At 51.2% G+C, this 24,249-nt stretch overlaps 1 protein-coding gene and 1 long non-coding RNA gene across 8 annotated transcripts in view; one reads left to right on the forward strand and one right to left on the reverse strand.

Moving 5' to 3' along the window:
* Positions 1 to 63: 63 nt before the first annotated feature.
* Positions 64 to 5,563, forward strand: LOC138849299 (uncharacterized). The gene is made up of 2 exons (XR_011387943.2): positions 64 to 335; positions 5,226 to 5,563. It is a non-coding gene; the product is annotated as an uncharacterized LOC138849299 (long non-coding RNA).
* Positions 5,564 to 6,277: 714 nt separating this feature from the next.
* MYLK (myosin light chain kinase) overlaps positions 6,278 to 24,249 on the reverse strand; it is a 214,543-nt gene continuing 196,571 nt past the window's right edge. For 6 of the 7 annotated variants that reach the window (XM_089331824.1, XM_089331821.1, XM_089331823.1 and 3 more), the window contains 5 exons: positions 22,330 to 22,482; positions 18,558 to 18,681; positions 13,078 to 13,207; positions 11,404 to 11,535; positions 6,278 to 8,370 (listed from right to left, as the gene is read on the reverse strand). In XM_089331824.1, coding sequence (XP_089187950.1) covers positions 8,123 to 8,370; positions 11,404 to 11,535; positions 13,078 to 13,207; positions 18,558 to 18,681; positions 22,330 to 22,482 — 787 coding nt within the window. In that variant the 3' untranslated portion in view covers positions 6,278 to 8,122. The remainder of the gene's footprint in view (positions 8,371 to 11,403; positions 11,536 to 13,077; positions 13,208 to 18,557; positions 18,682 to 22,329; positions 22,483 to 24,249) is intronic. The other variant, XM_089331822.1, reaches the window with a different exon arrangement.

Genomic DNA, 24,249 nt, shown 5'->3' on the forward strand with positions numbered 1-24,249 from the left:
AACACTTCATTCACAAAATAGGGCAACCGTTCAACAGGCCAAGCAGAGGAGGTTGGTTTTATAGGTAAGGACAGGGCTAAAGACAGAGGAAATAAAACAAACAGCAGCCTGGTCATTTCCAAGTTACTTTTCCTGTAAGACAGGACAGGGAGGCCGAACAAAAGAAAAATAACTGGTTGGTTAACACCAGGGCGCTCCGGGTGAGCTTCCGTGTGTGAGGATCAAGGCCGAAGTTTGTTACTGTGCCCACTGACACTGGCCTGCTGACACCCGCTGACAATGGCCTGCTGAAGAAATGTAGCTGTTCTCTCTCTAATCCAGACCCCCAGGGCCAGGTAAACAACAGGTTCATCATGGTGGTGTGGATACTTAAGTGTGGGTGATTGCAGTCTGATTATTAGCCTGCTGTGTGCAGGAGCTTAATTGGCTGTTCTTTATCTCCTCTCTCATTCCTTACCCTGTGAGTGTATGCCTTTTGTTCCTTTACTTTCATTTTAGCAAGGTTTAGGGGCGATGGGAAGTAATGCAGGTTTTCAATCTGCCATGCCCGTCCAGTACTCTCCAGTTGGACTCCATACAAACAACTACTCCTCCTTGCACTCAGTTTTTGTTGCTTTGGGTAATAATGAAGTTATGTGATTACGATGACAAGTGACATAAACAAACTTAGAAACAACTCACTGGGGCTGGTGCTGTGGCGTAGTGGGTAAAGCCGCTGCCTGTGACACTGACATCCCATATGGGTGCTGGTTCAATTCCCCACTGTTCCACCTCTCTGATCTAGCTCCCTGCTAATGCACCTGGGAAAGGCATGGAGGAAGATGGCCCAAGTGCTTGGGCCCTGCTCCCACATGGGAGACTTGGAAGAAGCTCCTGGCTCTTGGCTTCAGCCTGGCCCAGCTCTAGCCGTTGCAGCCATTTGGGGAGTGAACCAGGGATGGAAGATCTCTCTCTGTCTCTGTCTCTATCTCTCTGTAACTGTGTCTTTCTATAAATAAAAACAATTCTTTTTTTTAGAAAAAGTATTAAACAAAGAACAACTATTGTCTTGGTAGAAACAGACATATGTAGGCATCAGTTAGTTTATTTTACAGAGGGGATGGATATTGTGGTTAAGCCAGGCAGTCAGATAAAGGGTGATTAGTTAACTGAACTTTGACTTAACAAAAACAAATGTAAGAGGATGAAGTGTTGCAAGCCTGAGTGATCTGGCTTCTTGGACAACCAGTTTTATGTCAGGGACTCTGGTCTGTCTTTAAAATGCCTTTAGCAAGCAAATGCCTGTCCAGGGTCAGGCGCTCTTCTACACTGTGACATGGGCACTATGAATGTGTGCACACTGACTGGATTGTGGATCCTGTGTGTTCTAATTCAGCAGTCTGTTCCTCTGTTTTTGATCTCTTAGTTGGACTACTGATCTGCCTTTTTTTTTTTTTTTTTTTTTTTTTAACATTCATTTCTTTATTTGAAAAGACAGAAGAGTACCTGCAACAGCCAGGGGTGGGCCAGGCTGAAACCAGGAGCCCAGAACTCCAGCCGGGTCTCACACGGGTGGCAGGAACTCGAGCTCTCGGGCCGTCTTCTGTTGCCTTCCAGGCGCACCAGCAGGCAGCTGGATCAGAAGCACAGAGCAGCAGAGACTCAGGCCAGCACTCCCACCTTTCTGACCTGCTTTGACCTTGAAGACCTTGGTGTGCTCTGCGAGTTTCTGCCTTATGTTCCCTTGAGGCTCCCTTCGTAGGCACCTGTTCCTCCAGTCTCTAGCCTTTGGGGAAACTCTTCAGGGGGAAATGATTTGTGCTCCTATTGACATCTTCCTATACAGGAAGTTAGTTTTGGTTTCTCTGCTCTCAGTCAGTTGCTTTCCAATTTTCAAAATTCTGATTTTTTTTATAATTTTCAATAAGAGAATTTGTCTTTATTTTTGAAGGGTTTATGACTTTTTAAAAAAGGTTTATTTATTTATTTGAAAGTCAGAATTAGAGAGAGAGAGAGGTCTTCCATCCGCTGGTTCACTCCCCAGATGGCCATGATGGCTGGAGCTGTGTCAATCCAGAGCCAGGAGCCAGGAGCTTCCTCTGGGTCTCCCACGGGTGCGGGGGCCCAAGGACTTGGGCCATCTTCTAACTGCTTTCCCAGACAATAGCAGAGAGCCAGATTGGAAGAGGAGCGCCCAGGACTAGAACTGGCACCGCTATGGAATGCTGGTGCCACAGGCAGAGGATTAACCTACTGTGCCGCAGCGCCGGCCCCTAGCTTCCAGTTTCTTAAACCCTTAATATCTTGCTTCCCAGGACACAGGAGCCCCTGATTGGATTTTCCAGTACCATTTGAAGAAGTTACCTACTCAGGCTTTCCCTAGGACTGCCTAGCAGGGCCCTGTTTGTTCTGTGGTTAATATGCACTCAGAAACAAATCACTGTGAAATATCTTGTAAATAGCCATTAAAAGTTAGAGAGGCCGGCGCCGCGGCTCACTAGACTAATTCTCCGCCTTGCGACGCCGGCACACTGGGTTCTAGTCCCGGTCGGGGCGCCGGATTCTGTCCCGGTTGCCCCTCTTCCAGGCCAGCTCTCTGCTATGGCCTGGGAGTGCAGTGGAGGATGGCCCAAGTCCTTGGGCCCTGCACCCCATGGGAGACCAGGAGAAGCACCTGGCTCCTGGCTTCGGATCAGCGCGGTGTGCCGGCCGCAGCGCGCCGGCCGCGGCGGCCATTGGAGGGTGAACCAACGGCAAAGGAAGACCTTTCTCTCTGTCTCTCTCTCTCACTGTCCACTCTGCCTGTCAAAAAAAAAAAAAAAAAAAAAAAAAAAAAAAAAAAAAAAGCCAAACTGAGGAATTTCCTATTAACGGAAATTAGATTTATAAAACCAGATGAGCTTTTATTCCTTTGGCTATGAAGAAGGGAGTATTTGGGGCCTGGGAATTAAAGCTGTTCCTTAGAACAAGAGGGCAGTTGTACCAACTCCTAAATTCACAGCAAGTATCTTTTGTACAATCACAACAGGCACTTTCACTTTCAAAGATCCTTTTGGAGAAATAAGTAAAACTGAAATCCATCTGTCGTTAGTACATAACCTTTTCGTGTATTTGCTTTGTTTCTGAAGTGTAATCAGTTCTTTGAGGCTAGAGACTTTTGTTTTTGTTTCTAAGATTTATTTATTTATTTTGAAAGTCAGCGTTAGAGAGAGAGAGAGAGAGAGAGAGAGAAATTGATTTCCAACTGCTGGTTCACTACCCAGATGGCTGCAACAGCCAGCATTGGGCCAGGCTGAAACCAGGAGCCATGAGCTTCATTTGGGTTTCCCACATGAGTAGCAGGGGCCCGAGCACTTGGGCCATCTTCTGCTGTCTTTCCCAGGCACATTAACAGGGAGCTGGGTCGGAAGTGGAGCGGCTGCTTGCCTCGCTCCTTGCAGCATCGGTCTTTGGTTCCCCATGGGATGCTCCTCTATCTCAAGGAGCTCCAAGTGCCAAAGATGCTCATGTCACAAGTGATCTGATAGTTGCTTGTGAATGGCACATCTGTCTAGATTGCAAGGGGAGAAGCACAGACCTGGCTATTTTACGTTGATTAAAGCAGTGAAAACTGACATGTGAATATAAATAATGAATTCAGAGTACCTGAGTATCGAGTCTCTCTTACCCCGGACAACTGATGAACCTACGCACCCTACTCTCCAGCCTGATTTCACACAACTCTGAAGTTTTAATTTCACAATGACATGAAAGGGGATATGCATAGTTAATGCAAAATTTGGAACTTCTCTTTTCCTCTTGGTCCATCTAGAATAGAGCTCTGGGCTAGAACTTCACGGGAAGTTCTAATCTGTGCTACCCAGCAGTAGCTCCCGGTTACGTGTGACTCCTGAGCACTTACCTTGTGTCTCGTGCAACTGAGAGACTGAATTTTTAACTGTCCTTCTTACTTTAAGTCACCACTTGGATGAGTTAACTCATAGTGGTCAGCACAGATCTAGAAAATGGTGGTGACCTTGCCTCGGGACAGTCTAGGTTATGTTGCGGCCACAAAGCACACAAAAGCCTTGGTGGTTTATAAAAAGAAAGGCTTGTTCCTTGCTTGTGCTCTGTGTCCATTTGGGGCTGGCTGAGATCCAGGGGCATAGAGCAGCCACTGTCTGATGTATTGCCAGTCATTATGGAGAGTTTGACACCAGCACTTTATAAACTGCCCTGGCTCAGAGGGGACAAGCATCACTTCTGCTCAAGGCTGTCACCTTCCACCAGGAGCTCCAAGCCCCATCTCACCAGGGAGCCAGGGCTGAAGTCCTGTGTCCCAGGGGACAGTCCCCCTCACTCCAACACAAATAAGCTTCTCTTTTATATGCAGAGAAGGAGGGGCTGGGGACAAAGGAAGTGGCACTCTTTGTGCAGAACTGAGTTTCTCAGGAATTCAATTCTCCATCACCTCCCTGATGCTCCTTAGCACAGATTTATCAAAAGCCGGTGCGATGAGATGCAAAAAGCCATCTCAATCATTTTCATACAAAGAACAAGACAGTCTTTCCAGAAACAAAGTCAGAAGTCTTTTAGTTACACAGAGAAACATCCTTTAAATGAAGATCTGACGTGTCAAGAAGGATCAGTTGGCTTTTTTTTTTTTTTTATGTTTGGGGGTGAAAATAAATTGGAAGAGTCTGTTTGTTATTTTACCTAGTGCAGAATATATATTGTGCGTTTTTCACTAAAAAGGGATACAAAGTCTTGAAATTTCAATACAACACATTCCTCGCTAGGAACATCTGTAGAGTGTGATAGTCTTAAAAATAGGATAAAAGGGGCTGGCATTGTGGCATAGCAGGTAAAGCTGCCACCTGGGACGCCAACATCCCATATGGGTGCCAGTTCAAATCCCGGCTGCTCAACTTTCAACCCAGCTCCCTGCTAATGCACCCAGGAAAAGCAGCAGAAGATGGCCCAAGTGCTTGGGCCCCTGCCACTCATATGGGAGACCTGGAAGGAGCTCCTGGCTACTGGCTTTGATTTGACTCGGCCCTGCCGGTTGCAGCCACTTGAGGAGTGAACCAGTGGCTGGAAGATCTCTCTGTCTCTCCTCTCTCTAACTCTGACTTTCAAATAAGTAAATAAATAAATCTAAATTCTAACTATTAACTGGATGCAGGATCATTTTTTTCCAGATTACACTGTAGAACTACAGAATCATCTAGTCTAATATTTAACAGCACGTCTTGAATTCTTTCTAGAATTTATAAAGTCTCTGTCTGATGACAGAAGCACTGGCGTCCCATGTGGGCACCAGTTCGAGACTGGCTGCTCCTCTTCTGATCCGGCTCTCTGCTATGTCCTGGGAGGGCAGTGGAAGATGGCCCAGGTCCTTGGGCCCCTGCACCCGTGTGGAGACCCAGAAGAAGCTCCTGGCTCCTGGCTTCGGATTGGTGCAGCTCTGGCCACTGCAGTCAGTTGGGGAGTGAACCATCGGATGGAAGACCTCTCTCTCTCTCTCTCTCTGCCTCTCCACTCTCTGTGTAACTCTAACTTTCAAATAAATAAATACATCTTTTAAAAAATAGAATATCTAAAATCTCATTTGGATATCCCAGGACGTGAGGAACTCCCAGTCTGGTATCGGGTAACAGACTTCTGTAAAGCAGTGGTGACGGTTTCCGGATACAAACGCTTTGGTATTAACACAGGGAAAACACTGACAGCCAGGAATAAATTACATCAGTGTCACCAATTCAAACCAAGCCCTGGTAATATTAAGGACAACGCACATTTACATGGGGCTGAGCAATAAGATAAATTCTTAAAGGCTTTTGTAGAGCCAAAAGAAACATATTGAGACACTAATCAGTGTCTCCCCATTCACACCCTTGCTAAGAGGATCTGCCCCCAACTCTAGCTCCTGCCGCCCCCCTTTTGCCTCAAGGCTGATATCCAGCCTTGATGCACAAACACTGAAACCCAGGGCAGGTATTCAGTGTAGCAGTTAAGATTGTGACTGTGTCACCTGTTAAAAACAAACAAACAAACAAAAAAAACCAAAAAAAACAAAAACATAAGGACCGGAGACTATAGAATGTGGTGGTACGAAACTCCTGTTCAGGACAACTTTGGAACTCTGTGTGATTAGGCACCTGCATGAATAAAAACACCTGAAGTCATCCTGCTTCTTGGTAACACACAAGCAGAATCGTCAATTCTTCCCACTTGTGCAGTGCGACGTAAAGTTTTAGTTCCGAGATGTATCTGTGTGTTCTACAAGTGGTGTCACGAAAAGAAAGAGAAGTCTGCATGCACTGTGGTAATCCTTTATTTAAAAACGGTGAGCTGACTACGGTTGTAGTGTTCTCATCTACCATTCTGACGGCATCATAAACGGAGGGAACAGGAACACAATTTCAAAAAGGCATTAACTTGTAAACACGCATATACGTCACACCTGCACACACACGCAACGTACATGCACACGAAGGTTATAGGCTAAACATAATTAAGTGACGAAAAAAATCTTTGCTCTAAGTCAAATTAAAACCCTTTATTATAATAAACTGTGGCAATACTGTGGCTATTATGAAAAATATTATAACTGTTTAAAAAGCAAAAAAGGAAAAATACTGGCAACTTGAAACTAGCAGCAAAAAGCAGATAAAAATAGAATGGAAGATAACATAAGACTAAGTAATATCAAGATTCTAATGTTGATACTGTGTAGGATTGCACTGAAATCATTTCAAATTGGTTCTTGAGGAACTAGGAAAAAGTCCTTTGAAATATGAAATGTGTCACTTTACAAACAGTGGAAAAGAAAACAAAATATTTGGAATGTTACACACACACACACAGAGGAAATGTTTAGGCATAACAATTTATGTTCTTTGTTCATGAACTTCAAAAGGATTTATAAAGAAAAAAATTTAAGTGCCAATGTCGTGAAAAGTTAAAAATTCCTAAAGCTGCGAGAGTCGGTGCGTTTATGAGGTCTAAGATACATTTCAAGGTTGGGGGCAAGGCATAGCTGATCTACACTTAAGAAGATAAAGAGAGTGGAACCCATAGGCAGGCTGAGCTTTTCGGAGAGTGTTGAAATGCAGGTGCATTCAACTCAGACTATCTTGAAAGAGTCCAGAATGTGTGGCCTCCTATAGCTCTTTGTCAGTTGAAGTCTGTTTCAGAGTGGCCAATAAATAATGAAGACTAATTTTTCAGCCAACTGGCTTTTCCTACATCCAAACACAGAAATCTCTTCTACACACACAGAGCTGACAGTCTGTAACAGCACAAGGACGAATCTCGGTTCAAGGAGAAAAGCACGTGAGCAAGGATTTTTTCTCCCCTGTGAGTTCTTATCCAAATGTCTGAAGCTGCTAGACATTTGCAGAGAGGGGGATAACTTTAGATTCCTACTGATTTAGGAAGAAAAGATGTCTTAGTTTTCCTAAGGAAGCCAGAGTCATCCGAGAGCAGGGGGCCTGTTTTCAGAATCTAGGAGGTGCAATTAACGGTCTTAGTGCTTAAATTCACAACAAGATCAGATCCAGGAAAGCCTGCAGGTAGACCAGGGGAGGGAGGAGCAAGGTTTGGATGTCTGCAGTACACTTTGGAAGGAAGTGTGCCTCGTAAATCAGAATGGCTCAACTGCTTTCAGAATGAAGCGAGGTGTTCCTGGAGAAGACCCAGCTGTCTGCAGTCCAGGGGGAGGGTGCGGGGATGGGGGAAGAGAGAGAGACAGAGAGAGAGAAAGAGGCCTTCCATCTCCAGGCCCCCTCTGGGCTGAACTGGGGCTGCAGAGCCCAGAGTCCTTACTGTGGCCTTATTTTTCACGAGTGGGTTCAGCTGGGGAATTTATGGTGGGCCCAGGTAAGTAGCTCTTTCTCTCTGAACTGAATTCACCAGGCAAGTTACTGGAAATTTCCCTAAATGAAATCCTGCTGCACCAGGATCTTAAGGTGCCAGCTAATTCAGATTAATGCCCATCAGCGATGCTGCTGAGTTTCAACTGCTGTGGCGAACCATCAGCCCCCAAGGGACCTACCTAGAGACCCTGCCACACTAGGTGCTTTTGCTATCTTGAGTTTCTGAGCTTTAGAGAGTTAGTCCTTGTAACACGACTTACAAACTGCTTCCCCCTGGCTTTGCTTCACTCCTCTTCCTCCTCTTCCCCTTCTCCTTCTCCTTCCTCCATGGTTTCCACAATGAGCTCTGCCGTGCAGGTGGCTTCTCCAAGACTGTTGACAGCCTTGCAGGTGTACTTGGCATCGTCGTCCCCGCACACGTCGCTGATAATTAAAGAGCAGTTCCCGTCTTCGTCGTAGTCTATCTGGAAGTGGCGAGACTCCCTGATTGACTGGTCGTCTTTGAACCAGACGACCTCGGGGTCTGGGTATCCTGCATCACAGGGAGAGAACACAGGTTGCAAACACTGTCATTCAATTCTTTTTTTAAAGATTTATTTATTTGAAAAAGTTACAGGGACACAGAGGGAGAGACAGAGTTCTTTTTTAAGATTTATCAAATCCTCCTTTTTTTTTAAAAAATAAAATTTGTTATTTATTTATTTGAGAGGCAGAATAAGAGAGAGAGAGAGCCAGCCAGCCAGCCAGCCATCTTTCATGTGCTGGTTCACTCCCTAAATGGCCACAACATTGGGCTGGGCCAGGCTGAAGCCAGGAGCCTGGAACTCCACCCAGGTCTCCCACATGGATGGCAGGGGCCCAAGCACTTGGGCCATCTCCACTGTTTCACCAGGCACATTAGCGGGGAGCTGAATTGGAGGTGGAGCAGAATTGTAAATGGTGGCTTAACCCGCCACACCACAACACCAACCCTCAAGTGTTTTTTTTTTTTTTTTTTTTTTTAATGCAAGCAACCCCTAAGCTACCTCTGTTGGTTGTGATGGGGGAGGAGGGGAGTCAAGGCAAAAAATTATAATGTTGGTGCTGGTGCTGTGGTGTAGCAGGTAAAACCACCACCTGCAGTGTCAGCATCCCATGTGGGTTCCAGTTTGAGTTCCGGCTGCTCCACTCTGACCCAGCTCTCTGCTATGGCCTGAGAAAGCAGTAGAAGATGGTCCAAGTGCTTGGGCCTCTGCTACTTTCATGGGAGATCTAGAAGAACCCTTTGGCTTTGGATTGGCTCAGCTCAGGCCATTGTGGCCATTTGGGGAGTGAACCAGCAGATAGAAGACTTCTCTGTCTCTCTCTTCCTTTGCCTCTCTGTAACTCTGCCTTTCAAATAAATAAATAAATCTTAAAAAAATTATAATGTGACTTTTAGCATCTGTTTTGATATACACATTAGAATATGGGTATGTATTGTAGGTACCAGCATCCGAATCCCCAAATAGAGTGCTCTAAAGTTTCCTGTTTCCAATTCCAATCCTGTTACCCATTCTGGAAGGGTTATCACATCCCCTTCTCCTTATGATGCTCACACAGGACTCATTAAAATACCAAGCCAGGCAGAGATAGGCCTTCGGTATAGCTGTTCACACACTGTTTAACATGTCTGTGTGCGATTTCAGAGTGCCTAGATTGGAGTTTGGGTTCACTGTCCAAAATGCCTGCAAAGGGCTGGGCCAGGCTGAAGCCAGGAACTGGGAGCCCAATGCAGGCTCTCCCCCATGCGTGGCTGGGACTCAGCCACTTGAGCCATCACCAGCTGCCTCCCAGGGTTTGCCATTAGCAGGAAGCTGAAGTTGGGAATGGAACTGGGACTCAAACCCAGGCACTCTGCCATAGGACACTGGTGTCCCAATGGGTGGCTGAACCCCCAGGGAAAAGCCTGCCATGAATTTTTTTTTTTTTACCTAAACAGGGTCCATGTGCTTTAATTTCTCCTCAAAGCCCCAGTCAAAAGTTATACAAACACCAAGGAAATAATCCCAAAGAGGAAACCACCTGCAGATAATAATCCCTGTTATACCTTCAAAAATTAAAACAGGACAAAGGAAAGCAGGGGACCCAGGGACAGTGGTGATGGTGAGCGCATCCAGATTGCCCCAGAACCCCCCGGGGCTGAGATCTGCCATGTTCAACAGTGCGGCGGCAGCAGCGCACCCACTTCTGTTCTTAACTGAATGAAAACACTGAGAGATTACGGAGGGCGAAGCTTTTTACAAGGCATTTAGATAGGGTTCTTTTACCCGAAGGCCTCTGTCTGGTCACACGGCTGCAGCATTGCCCAAAGCGGGAGGCGGGTTTGTCCTGACTGCTCCTCTGTGCTATGCTTGGGAAAGTTGCTGAATAATCTCAGTGCTTTATTTGGTCAGAGCAGAATGGGCGCTAACCCTTGACTCTGGCTGGCACATGAAAGCCAAGGCCTACAGCCAATGCCTGGCTTATCTTGCCCTTTATCTTTCTGGAATGTTGCAGTCCCTGGAAACTACAATGCTCTGTGTTATCCACTGTGCTCACATCTGGAGGGACGGGGGCATGCTCAGATCCTTTAAGGTCTCTTGAGTCCTGAGCACCCGCAATCTTCTGTTTGCATCATTGCTGGCAGGTGGAGAAGCCGCAGGGGGAGATGGTACACTGCATGGTGCGCCCCAGGGGCCTGGGTGGGACTCTGAAGTCTCCAGTCACCCAGCACGTGCCCTTCCTCTGCACTTAGCAATCCTGCAACTTTTCTCTCACTCCATGCCATCTTTTAATTATTTATTTTTTATTTGAAAGACAGAGTTACAGACAGACAGAGGGAGGGAGGGAGAGAGAGAATATCTTCCATCGGCTAGTTCACTCTCCAAATGGCCACAGTGGCTGGAGCTGGGCCAGACCAAAGCCAGGAGCCAGGAACTTCATCTGGGTCTCCCACGTGTGTGCAGGGGCCCAAGCACTTGAGCTATTCTCTGCTACTTTTCCCTGGTTCATTAGCAGGGAGCTCAATCAGAAGTGCAGCAGCAGGGACTTGAACCAGCACCCACATGGGATGCTGGCACTGTAGGTGGCAGCTTAACCCACCATGCCATAACATCAAGCCCTGTGCCATCTTAAAAAGTCTTTCAAGGTTTCCTCTTTTCACATCCATGGCCCAGAGTCACTCCTGGCCCTGGCTGTCCTCTGAAGCCAACAGCTCCTGTCCGAGGTCTCACAGCCTGCTGACCAGTGGCAGAGCCACCGAGCCTGTGTCCTGCACTTGTGGTGCCAGCTTTCCTTCGGGACCCTCTTGCAGGCAATTCATGTGCCACTAAGCATGTTCCATGACAAACCGCGTGTAACCTGGGTCTAGCGGCCGGCCTTCAGGAGCTGGGAGAGGAGGGAGGGCTCTCTAGGACCTGCTCCCTCTGACTCCGTTTCCCTGAGGGCTGGCTGTTTCTACTGATCGGGGCTGCAGGACCTGACACCGCAGCTGGGGTTGGGGGGAAGGGGGAAGTCACAGCAGGGACCCCAGCACCCAGCCCTGCCCCACCCCACCGCGGCTCACCTTCGATCTTGCAGTCAAATCTGGCGGCGCTGCCCTCCACCACCTCCAGGTCACGAATGGTCTTAGAGAAGTAAGGTTTCACGTGCGGCTTCTCCTCTGCCACAGCCTCCAGGAACGCTTGGGAGACATCTTCTGAGAGACAGAGAGGGAGGCCAGGTCACTGCCTCCTCTCTGTCCTCTCCTCCCCACCAGCTTGAACAAGCTTTTTTTTTTTTTTTTTTTTTTTTTAATACAAAGAGATTGCTATAATTTAGCAAATAATGCAGCCTAGAGATCTGAATCGCACACGCCTTTCTCCTGGGGATGGCCTGGCCTGCCGCCAGATGGGTTTTGGCAGAAGAGAGAACTCTGCCCGAACCAGGGAAGGGTTCAGCCTCCTCGCCTTCCCTTCTGCTGACACATTAGAAAAGGAAGTCATCTTCAAAAAGCATTCTTGGCTGCATTTCCTGCTGCTTCAGGACTGTGCTGAGGGCGTCTGAGAGGTCGGAGCCTCCATGGCCTTCCTGCTCGGCTGCCCCTCCGCCCGCCCCTGCAGCAGGTCCTCCACCTGCTCCTCGGGGAAGCAGCAGGTCCTAGAGGCGCCCTCTTATCTGTGACTCTGTCCTCCATGCTCACGCTGCCTTTACTCTGTGAGACTGCGGACCAGGCCATGGGGCTGGTCCAGGGAGAAGCTATAACCCCGGAGGGCTCCCAGGTCCCCTCACTCCCACTGAGGTCACTTCTGGGTCATCTGGGGAGTGGCGGGAGTGGCTCAGGAGGGGCCAGGCCCATGTGCAGCAGACTCTGTCCCCAGCCACAAAGGAGCTGCAGAGCAGCTGGCTGCTGGCCTTGCCCGTGCCCCTACCTCTGTGCACTACAGGGATTAGACTCAGCTTCTCACCTGTGGGTACTAAAAGCCCCAGACAGCATGGGTTGGAGGCTGTCTCTGGCCAAAGGCAGCACCTCAAGCCAACAAGGGTGAGGCCCTGCATGCATCTGAAGCTGGGAGAGGTTGAGGTGGCGGGCAGCGTCTCAGAGACGGTGTCGAGGAATCTACATGACGGGGCTCCAGAAGGGGTGCTGCCAATCCCCATGTGCCCTGTGCAAGTGACGTGTTCCAGCTGCGTGAACAACGCCAGCAAAACACCAGGGGTCTTCAGAAAGTTCACGGGAACTGCGCATCAGGAAAAAAACCTGCGCATGCATTTCCAACTTGTTTTGGAAAAAAAAATAAGCTTAACTTTTAATTCCCTTAAACGAACTTTTTGAAGTGCCTTCACACAAACTCTGTGAGTTAGTTTTGGTTTAAAACAAAAACACAAAGACAGAACACGGACGGCTATTGATCGAACAGCTGGATGTGGCTTTTGCCCACTGATAGACAAGAACACTTCTGCAGTAGCCGTTGCTACTTCCCACACAAAGTACAGGGGACAGAATAACCCAGGCCACCTACTCCTGTCTGATAAAGAATGGCTTCTGCTTTGAAAACAGGCAAGCCTCAGGTTAAACAACAATCGCTAGACTTAGTCACTGCTGTTGGGGCAACCAAAAAAAAAAAAGAAACCAACGACTTCTGAGTTTATCCTTGTAGGGTGGATAAAAAAAAAAAAAAGAGAGAGGAAAGAAAAAAAATCCCTAAAGGCCAAAGGCCCCTCTGCCCGCCCTCGCCTTGCGTGCCCAGGGGCGCCTCACCTTCGGTTTCCAGTCTCTCTGCGGTGAGTGGGCTGGTGGGTGACCCCGTGGAGGATTTCCTGCCGCTGAGCCCTGAGATCATTGCCATAGAGGACAGTCTTCCAATGGCTCTCACAGCATTGCCCGTTTTCTGGAAAAGAGACACTGGGGTTGGGCTCAGGCGGTGTCCCGGGCTGCAGCTGGGCAGTGCTGGGGACCTGGCCCAGGGGAGGCAGCCGGTCCGGGAGCGAGGAGTGAGCACTCTCGGCGGGTCGGAAGATGTTCGGGGAATGGAATGGGGCCTGGAACTGATGTGTGCGTTAATGTGACTAAACAAGGTCAACATGAGACAAAAAGCCTTTTCATACTGTGCTTCAGCTCCCATAAAAGGGATAGTTTATATAAAGCAACTGCAGGCTGAGACAGCTCCGAAGACTTATTGCTGACCGGGCTCCGCGGGCCTGCTTCTCGTAAAACAATGCCCGTGACAGCGTTGTCATTGGTTAAGAGAATCGTTACTACTTATCCCACTGATCCTGGGGCAGCAGCGAGGCCACGCAGTCCACTTAACCCCCTCCGGCCTCAGGATCCTTCTCTGCACAAGGAGGGGGCTGGACAAGAGGACCTCCAAGGCCCAGTCCTCTCTGTCTCTGATCCGGGAGACGCTGGCTACTCCGGGCTGAGTCCCTGACCGCACGGTGCAGCTTCAGAGGGGCTCTCCCCGAGGGGACACTCAGGCGTCCCAAAGAGCGCGTGAAGAAGTGAAGAGCAAGGGCAGCTGGCTGTCCTGGGCGGCGTGGCAGAAGACAGGCAGGGTTTCTGCCGAGTAGGCTCAGGGGAGCTGCAGTTTCTTTGCATTGTGAAAACTCGACCAAGCAGAGGACTTAGGTCAAGAAATCCCCAATAATGGACAACTGTGTCTCTTCTTTCACTTTCCCCCCCCTTTTCTGTGGTCAGTGAGGTAAGAACACTAAGGTATAACCAAGTCCCATGCCTGCACGCTAAGCAACTTCTGTGTTGCCACCACAGGCTGCGCCCCAGAGAGCAGATGTCCCCGCGGACGCACGCCTGGTGGAAGCGGTCGGGCGTGGCCTGCGCTCACTCAGCTCACTTTAGCTGGGCCCTCGTGGGTTAGCTCCATACCCCAGGGACTTGAGGGAAGCACTCTAAGCCAGTATGCTTCAGCAGAAATACCAAGCATTTCCAAAGAACTCCCGGATGCTAAGGAAGCGCATGGAAAGTTGCGTGCATGTGGTTTAAGGGGGCCCCATGGTGGCAGCCTGCCCCCACCCCGCCCTGTCACTCCCCAGTCACACCCTCACTGCCCCCTTGCGCTCTTGCGTTCACTTGGACAGAGGCTCCACCTTGCCCTGGCCTTTAGCCCTCAGTCCTCACGCACGTCACTGTATGGGGTGGGTACGTTGCAGCCACGGAGCATCTGGGTGAGGCGGCACTGAAGGCGGTGAGCGATGACCCGCTTAACTCTGGGCAGCCGCGTAAGGACGCCCTGCGGACGGATGCCTGCTCTCCTGGGACAGGTGTGCTTGCTGTGCTACCTGAGGGTAGAAGCCTGGCCCTTCCCTGGAGTCCACCTGCCCTCCCTGTGCGGCTGGAGTCGGAGCCAGACCAGTCTACTTCAGCCAGACTCTTGGACCCCGCCCTTCCCCGCTTGCTCGTCCATCCCTTTCTCCAGCTTTCTCCAGATCGGCCTGCCCTGGGTCAGGAGTCTTTAAACCCAGAGTGTTCACTCCCTACAAGGGGCGGCTTCGTCCTGGGACCCCTGACCGTTGCGTGACCCTGTGCAGGTCACATCCCCTCTCTGGGGTTCCGTGTCCTCAGACCTGAAGAGGAGCCTCTCCCACAGCGGACAGCGCAGCAGGGAAAGCTCCCTAACCCCACAGCAGCCGCAGGACCATCTTGGTCTGTGCAGTGCACTGAGTTGATGGCTTTTGTCGGTTTTGTTTTTTAACAAAGTTACCCAAATAAAGTTATCCAAATGAGGCAAACGAAAGGGTTTACTATTGCAAACGTAGTAACAAATAAGCCTTGCACGTGGAGACATGCAGCGTATAATTTCTAAATTCTAAAAACATATACGTGCTTAATAAGGAAATATTTTAAAATAATCTATAGCAGGATTCAATCTTTGGGACAGATTTGTGGGAAAAAATGTTAGGGAAGTTATTTGTCAGCACTAGAAAAGAAAGCAGTTGGCGTGTTGTGGTCTCCTGGCTTCATGCGTTTGACAGGTGCTTTACTAAGACCTTTGGAGAATTTTTGGAAAGCAAAATGACAAAGTTTCAGCTCCGATCCTTGAATCCAGAGATCCCTTTCCTCCTTTGAGGGTGATCCTCAAGACTGGGGTCCTGTGTTCCTGGTAAGTGCTGTCTGCCCCAGCCCCTTCCGTACTCGGCAGACTCCCCACCCACCGCAGAGCCACCTGAGGGTGCCCAGCCTCCCTGGCATGCCTGGGACTTTGGGGTGTCCCAGGGTTAGGGTCTTTCAGTGCTGATCCGCAGTCTGTGGCAAGCCCAGGCAGGCTGGGCACTCTAGAAACAGCCAGCACACCATCACCGGCCCCAAGACTACACTGCTGCCTGGAAAGTGCACTGCATCCTGACGCGATGGCCGAGAACGCTCTGCGCGACACTGAGTCTAGTGCTGCACCCCATTGCCCTTCGCTCTGTACCACCAGAGAGCTGCTGGCCCCCGGAGCAGTGCTTCTGCCCGCTGACCTCTGATTCGCAGGCTTTTCCTTGCAGTTTACACACAGAAGCCCCGTTACCCTGCTCAGCTTACCCAGCCCCATCGACGACTCCTCGCCAACACACCCTTGTAAAGTTCTTTTCAGAGAACTGTCAAATAGACTTTTTTCCTTTGGGGGGCGGGGGGGATAACTTCATTCTAGGGTTGCTAATACAACTGATCATTCATGCCCAGCCTGTCCGTGGTGGGACTGCCTGGAGGGATTCCCACCTTTGTTATGTTTCCTCCTGGGGCCTTTGATGAAAGTCACACTAGAACAACAATGGGGCAGCCTTGTGTGCTGCTGTAGAATGTTCTGGGCCACCTGTGTCTGCTCTGCCCTTCTTCTTCCAGCATGGGTCACCCCACTCTATCCATGCCACCGCACCCTGTCCCAGTGTTCAGAAATTCAGCTGCTCAGAGAGAGGACCCCCTATTCGGGGGGTGGTGGGGTAAGTTCCTGGTGGTTTGGTTACCACACAGAAAACACTTCCCTAAGGAAACAGCATAGCACCAGAGGGTCAGACACAGCTGAGGCGTTACTGGGAACATAATGCTTCAGGCTTGTTACCTGCTGAACAGGATTTGGTGAACTACTTTTGTGTGGGAGTTTGTGAAACCTGACCGCTGATTTTGTGGAAAAGTCAAAGGCTGTCACCTGAATTAAAATATGGAATTAAGGTCCCTCTCTAAATTGTACCCTTTTCTGCCCCCTCCGGGAAATCCCATGACTAATGACACTGCAAGCAACAGCAACAAAAATCTACCTGATTAACAGCACCACAAATCAAAGGCCCCTGGCTCAAATGGCTGAGCGGTTCCATTTGCTTCCTTTCCCATTTCCTTATCTCTTCTCCAAACTTGCCCCCTGGGTTGACATGGCTCCACCTGCAGATGTTCCCCAGCGATAAGGCTGCCCCTTAGCCCACAGCCCCACCGGAGCACCACTCAGTGAGCTCCCTGCTCTGAGAGCTGCCCCACCCCAACACCAGCCTCCCTGCCTTCCTTTGAGACCCACTGGGGCCACAGAGTCATTAGCAAAGCCAACCTTTGGCCTTGTAGCCCCCCCTCCCTCTTTCCTAATATTTGCTCCTCTAATCCCTCCCAGTGGCACCAGAGGGTCAGCAGCCCAGGTGTTCCAGCTCACCTTACATTTGAGGGAGGCCAGGAGACCTCTGTAACCATTCACCAGGGGAGGGGGCTGCCTAACCAAGAGCCACTGCCACTGCACAGGAGCTCTGGCTGGGGTGAGCCTGGGCGGTGATCCCTGGAACCCCACCCCCTGGCCCTCAGTCACCTTTGCGACCTCTCCCAACCTGTATGTGAGGCTTAGGTTCCAAAGGAACTGTGGTTTAGTCACCCCACCTGGAAAATTTCCAGTGCCCCACCCCCAACAGTGATTTCCTTTTTCCTGGCCACCCAGGCAAAGTCTCAACGCCCCCAAGGTCCCCTGAGTCCCCAGCTAAAAGGCTCTGCTGCTGTCCAGCCCTACACAGCCAGTGTGGGCCCAGTCCCCACCACTGTGCCTTGTCCTCCACCTGTGCAGCTGTCGCCTCCTCTCTGGCTTCATTTCGACCCCCTGCTCCTGGGAGCTTTTCCTCAGAGCCACGTCAACTCTGGCTGCAGCTGGCCCCTCTCTCCAGTCCACACTCATGTACTCACATACGGGGATGGAGAGCCACATGGGTAGTTCCATTCCTGGTGTGTCTCGCTCCCTTTGCTGTCTGTGTGTGTGTCCATCCCGTTACACTATACGTTCCCTGAGGACAGAAGCTATACCCTCTCAGAAGCCCAGGAATCTCAGGATACTAGTGTGACAATAAAAACTGGAAACCAGATGGCGGTAGTGGTAAGTACACTGTGGTTTTGGGTGCTAATTTCACCTGTCTTGCTATCAGAGGCAGTTTTGTGTTGTTGGAAAGACTGCTTTGGAGCAAGGCTCTGAGTTTGGGTCCTGAATCCACTTATCACCTCTGTGATCCTGGTGACTTTCCCAATCTTTCCTTGGCCTCAGTTTGTCTGTGAAGCAGAGACAACAACAGTACCTGCCTCCAGAGATTAAAAGACTCAATACATGAATGGTGCTTTGGCCCCTGATGCACGGCCAGCCCTCAGTACACATTAGCCACAGGCATTGTTCTGGAACGCTCGCCGTGTACCAGGCATTGAGCTGAAGGCCGCATGAAGATGTCACTCTCACAACAACGACAGGAAGGTGGCACCACCACTGCCATTGAAACCAGAGCAAGGTAGAGTCACCTGCCTTTGGCCACCTGTTGCATAGCCAGTAACACAACACACAGCTTCCCCACCAGCTGGGACCCGCGTCCATCTTCTTGGATCATACACCCACCTCCTCCATTGTGAAAAAGCGTAGGACTATCGTACCACCCACAGGGAATAGGCATTCTTTAGGGTCGCCCAGCAGACCTCAAGGTGAAGTCGCTCAACCCTAGCCATGAAGAGATGGGGCACCAGAGGTGTAACGTGGGTGCGGGACAGGCTCTGTGGCCTCCCTGATCGGACCCTCGAGGACAAGGCTGAGCAGGACCGGAGAGATGATTTCCCGAGCAAGCACTCGGTGCTCAGGACTCTGCACAGCAACGGACCTGAGTCGGCTGCCTGAATCGGTCCCAGCACGATTCAGAAGCAGATTTAAGCATTCTTGGAGTGAGGCCAAGCAAGCAAGGGATGACAGTGGTTGGAACAGAGCAGCCACGTGGGCAACGCCCCTGTCCAAGTGCCACCTGCATTACCTGCCATTTTCTTCTTGCCATGTACTTCTTCATGCGGTCCTTGGAGAGCTTCTTGGCCTCCATGTTCTTGGTATCCTTCATTAGCCACGGGTGCTGGAGGCACTGGGTACAGTCCAGGCGGTTTCTGAGATGGGAAGAGAACAGAGGCTTTCTGACCAGGAAGGGACCAGAGACGTCAGTGGTCACACTGCAAGTGGGGGCTACCTGTCTCCTGTCACACAGGGCAGAGCCCAGGACCCCTCTCTGGACTGGTTCACCAGGATCAGAGACACTGTCCCTGCCACCATTTCCCTCTATGGGTCTGGGCAGACCCAGCAAAGGTCAGTGCCAAGAGGCCTCCCCACCAGGCAGGCAACCTAAGGCCCACGGCTGGGACACCTGTCTCAGGATGGCTCGCACCACAGTCCAGGGTGGGGGCTGGGGCCTCCCCTTCTGGAAAAGGGGAAGTGAAACACGAGGACAAAACCTGTGAGAGTCACTCAACCCTCGGGTCTTGTGGTGAAGCCAAGGATCAGGCTTTTCCTGTTACAACCCAAAACAGTGTGCCCTACATACAACCTGTGATTCAGGACAGCCTTAGGCCTGGTACTCATTCAGTCTTTCAGGAAGCTCTGGGAACCTATGAGGATTTCAGGGCCACTGTCTTTACTGGAACAGGACTCATGAAGCCCAAAGAACCAAATACCAAGTGCAATCATCCACAGAGAAACTCGACAAGAAAGAAGCATAGTGAGCTTCAGATAAGAGAATTGTGGATGATTTGCATTTTCTTATGGTCTTCAAATTTTCTACAATTTACACATATTGATTTTACGATTAGAAAATTTAAGAGTGCTGATAGGTGGGCCAGCGCCGCGGCTCACTAGGCTAATCCTCCACCTTGCGGCGCCGGCACACAGGGTTCTAGTCCCGGTCGGGGTGCAGGATTCTGTCCCGGTTGCCCCTCTTCCAGGCCAGCTCTCTGCTGTGGCCAGGGAGTGCAGTGGAGGATGGCCCAGGTGCTTGGGCCCTGCACCCCATGGGAGACCAGGATAAGTACCTGGCTCCTGCCATCGGATCAGCGCGGTGCACCAGCCGCGGCGGCCATTGGAGGGTGAACCAACGGCAAAGGAAGACCTTTCTCTCTGTGTCTCTCTCTCACTATCCACTCTGCCTGTCAAAAAAAAAAAAAGAGTGCTGATAGGTGGAGATTTATGGTTTGAGAGTTAGTGGGAATCTAATGTCTTAATCTATCTCATTCATATAAGTTCTTTGTGGCCAGACTGTGGCATAGCAGATAAAACTGCTGCTTATGATGCCAACATTCCATATGGGCACTGGTCCAAGTCCTGGCTGCTCCACTTCCAATCCAGCTCCCTGTTAATGCACCTGGAAAGCAGCGGGGGATAGCCCAAATGTTTGGGCCCCTGCATCTATGTGAGAGACCTGAAAGGAGCTCCTGGCTCTTGGTTTCAGCCTGACCCAGCCCTGGCCATTGTGACCATTTGGGGGTGAACCAGTGGATGGAAGACCTCTCTCTGCCTCTCCCTCTCTCTCTGTAACTCTGCCTTTTTTTTTAAGATTCATTTTATTTTACTTGAAAGTCACAGTTACACAGAGACAGGAGAGGCAGAGAGAGAGAGAGAGAGAGAGAGAGAGAGGTCTTCCATCCACTGGTTTACTCCCCAGATGGCCACAACAGCCAGAGCTGCACCGATCCGAAGCCAGGAGCTTCTTCTGGGTCTCCCATGCGGGTGCAGGGACCTGAGGAATTGGGCCATCTTCTACTAATTTCCTAGGCCATAGCAGAGAGGTGGATCAGAAGTGGAGCAGCCCAGTCTCGAACCAGCACCCATATGGGATGCCGGCACCACAGGCGGCGGCTTTATCCGCTATGCCACAGCGCTGGTCCCAACTCTGACTTTCAAGTGAATAAATAAATCTTCGAAAAAAATTAAAAAGATCTAGGTACATTTTTTAAAAATATCAGTTCTTTGGTGATTCCATTTAAAAAAAATGGATTTATGTATTTGAAAGGCAGAGCAACAGAGAAAGAGGAAAAGCTGGGGCAGAGAGAGAGAGGAAAAGCAAGAGGAAGATTGTCTGTCATCTGGTTCACGCCCCAAATGGCTACAACAGCCTAGCTGGGCCAGGCCCAATCCAGGAGCATGGAACTCTATCCTGGTGTCCCCCAGAGGGCAGACACGCAAGTACTTAGGTCATTATCTGCTGCTTCCCAGGTGCATTAGCAGGGAGCTAGAATGAAGTGGAGCAACCAGGACTCCAACCAGCACTCTGATAGATTCCAGCATCGCAGGTGGTGCCTTAACCCACTGTGCCACACCACCTACCCCCGGTGGCTCCATTCTGTGAGCACAGAGAGGCCCATCACGGACTATCACTGGTCAAGGTCAGATGAGAAAATAACGAGTGCATGCATGAGCTCGTTCACCCGATCCTCAGTGTAAAGGAGGCTTGGTTGCCATCACTGGAGCAGTTACCAGCAGTGTGCTTTCACCTTGGGAATGTGGGAGCCCTCACAGCGAGAGGGAGCCTCTACACCCCCATCCAGATTCTCCTTGGGTCCCACCTACTTCTGATGCAAAGACTGTGACAGCTCTGAGGCCTCATGGTCAAGGAGTAGGGACTGGGGCCCACAGGGCAGCTGGGCCTTGAGAGGTGGTGGGGAACAGGGAAACCAGACAGAGCCATCCACAAGACTCCAACGTGGCTCCTTTAGCAAGCAGGCTCTCCTGTCCTAAAGAGCGCCTCTCCCAGAGGGGCACCAGCTGCAGCCTCGGAGGGCTCTGCAGGCCAGACACACAGGCACAAGCCCGGCCACAGAGCCACCTGCCTGGCCCTGGAGGGCAGCTGCCCTGCCTTGCCACATCTCTAGAATGCCAGCTGTGTCACCTCCCTTCTCAGGCAAGGCTACAGCTGGGCCCTACTTCCAAGCTCCTCAGAGCCCGGCCTTGCCCTGTCACCTAATGACAGCATGGGTGAGGTGCCCAGCAGGCCAGAGGACCTCATTGCCACCCCCGCGCCTCCTTCCCCAAGGTGCACACAGAGTCCCTCTCTCATCCTTAGCCGATTCTTTTGCCCAGGACAGACCTCACCAACAAATCCTGCTTGGCCGCCTCCAGTCTCACCTCCTCCGGGACCCCACTGTCCACCCTGGCACTGCAATCCCCAGGGCTCATGAGCCCCCTTCCTCAGCCTGCACATGCTGGCCTCCCGCTGTGCACCTGTTCTCTGTTCATGGGGGTGGGGGGAGGTGGGGGTGTGGAGGTGGGGAGAGGGCTGGGCCTCGTGGTCTGGGGCTATAGCCTCCCTCTGTCAGTGACACAGGCACCTGGGCACACTCAGGCTGGCCTTTCTCACACCGAGCCAGAACCCCCCGGGCACCTGAGCAGGACCCACAAATAGGCTCTCAGGTTGCCCTTGCCACTGCTCTTGCTGTGCAGTGGGCACCCCCCACCCCGCTCCCTTGCAGAGGGGCCAGGGCTTCAGCCACCCCCAGAAAACAAGGGGACACCCTCTCCCTGCGCCGTGGGGTTGGTGCCGCATTTCCAGTGAGGTTTCTGAGACACTGGAGATGGACACAGAGCCCAGTGCCGGAGAGCAGGGCCTGGTTAGATTGCCTATCCTCCACGCACACTCAGGCTGCGGGCCTGGCAGCACCTGCCCGCCCCTCCTCGAGGACACGGGACCAGGGAGGGAGGAGGGGGAGCCCCAACAGGAGGAGGAGAGCAGGGAGGGGGCAGCCACCATGGCTGGAATCACTACACATTACTTCATGTCCTTCTTCAGCAAGTTGCTGATGAAATCCTTGGCGTCGTCGGAGATCTCATCAAACGCCTCGTCGTCGAAGTCCCAGGTGGCTGAGGTAACATTGGCTAAGGTCTCATTGTCATTGTCACCCATGAAGGGGGAGAGGCCGCTGACCCTGGTGGATAAAAGCAGAAGAGCAGGGGTGAAGAGGGGAGGCCCTGGGGAGGGGGAGGGCAAAGCTCCAGCCCCCAGCTCAGGCTGCGAAGTCCTTGTGCCTGCCTCTCCTCTCCCCCTGCACACACACCCTCACCCTTTACCCTTCTCCATTGCTCATCTTCTGTGGGGTCTCACCTGTCTCTTGGCACCGCCTGCCTTCGAGGCTATGCCAAAGGACCTTGACTTTGTGTGCAGACCTCTGTATGGTCCACACCAGGGCTGAGAAGCCTGCGGGTCCCAGTCCCAGTCTTCACCGAAGCCCAGGCAGGCACCCTCTCCAGGTCCCTTCCTCCCGTGCTCCTGCCCCTTCACCGAGGACTAGTGTGTGGGCGAGCATTGCTGCACCTGTCTCCCGCCTTTTCTGCACCTTCAGCTCCAAGAAGGGAGTGCTGCTCTCAGGTGGGCCTGGCAGGCGGGCTTGGAATCAGCGTGTGGGCTCAGGGCCCTCGGGCGCTTCTGCCCCGCTAGATGGCATCCCTTCGAGGCTGGGCAAGCCCCCTAATCTCTGGGTCACAGTTCCCTATGAAATGGAGAACGCCCTGCTAAACTACAAGGTGGGCACTTCATCGTGACGACCCCAACACTGACCACGTGCTGGGCACCAGGCAAAGGGCTCCAAGTGGAAGCATTTGTTTCATCTTAACCTCCCGGCAGCACAGAGGAAATGGAAGCTCACAGTGGGAGAAGCAATCTTCCCAAGGACTCACAGGCGGCCACATTTGCACGCAGGTGTCGGTCAGCAGAGCCTGTCCTCTTAGCTGCCACTTCCTGCTGGCATTGCTATGGAGACCAGGTGAGCTCAGCAGCTAAGGACCACAGATGTGAGATGGATCTGTCGTGCCCCTCCTCTCCGCACCATCCCTGACCCCAGGGCTGATGTTTGCAAAGTAAAGGATCTCAAAGCCCAAGAGAACCCAGACACAGACACAGACACAGACACAGACACAGACAGACAGACAGACACACACACACACACACACACACTGACCTGGGGTCGGCCCTGTGGTTGTGCAGCCTGCCCAGCTATCTTGGAGTCCCGCCCTTATTTGGGTCTCACTCTGGGTTTAATGCTCTCCTGATGTCATCTTGAAATTCTTAATGGTGTTTGAGCAAACTGCCCTGGCTTTTGACCTTGCAAATTATGTAGCAGATCCTGTCCTGATCCTGCTCTGAGGCCCCCAGGCCATTGGCATCTGCAGTTAGGGCCTTGCTTACGGCCCTTCTCCCAAGCCCTAAGAGTTCATCACCATATATGGCTATGAGGTATATATTCTAGAGCTGCCTGGCATTCCACCCCTCCCGGAACCACGACTAGCAGAACGGAACCCCCTTGAAGTCCTGGAGAAAGCTAGCAGCGGGAGGAACCGTGAATTATCTCACTCTGATGAACACATTTGTGTTTTGAGTGATAGATTTCTGTAGATGGTGCTTTTAAAAGCAGGACACAGAGTTGTACTTTATGAAGGCAAAGGGATGATGATTTTGGCCATGACCCCAAGAGGCAAGGTTGGGTGTTCACGTATCCAAGTCTGCACTGGTGTGTGCTTCTCCTTCCCCTCCCCAGGCCTCAGTTTCCCCTTTTATACACCAAGGAGACAGGAGACTGGGCTGGATTTCCCAGGGGACCCCATTGCTGCCATCCTGTGTGGCCTCAGCAGCCCCATCAAGAAGCACCCTGTCTCCTGCTCGCCAGCTGCGTGCTGCTCCCTGTCCCGACACTTTTCCA

This window comes from Oryctolagus cuniculus, chromosome 4 (assembly GCF_051225735.1).
Source record: "Oryctolagus cuniculus isolate XC-2025 breed Fujian yellow rabbit chromosome 4, ASM5122573v1, whole genome shotgun sequence".
NCBI classification, from domain to species: Eukaryota; Metazoa; Chordata; class Mammalia; order Lagomorpha; family Leporidae; genus Oryctolagus; species Oryctolagus cuniculus.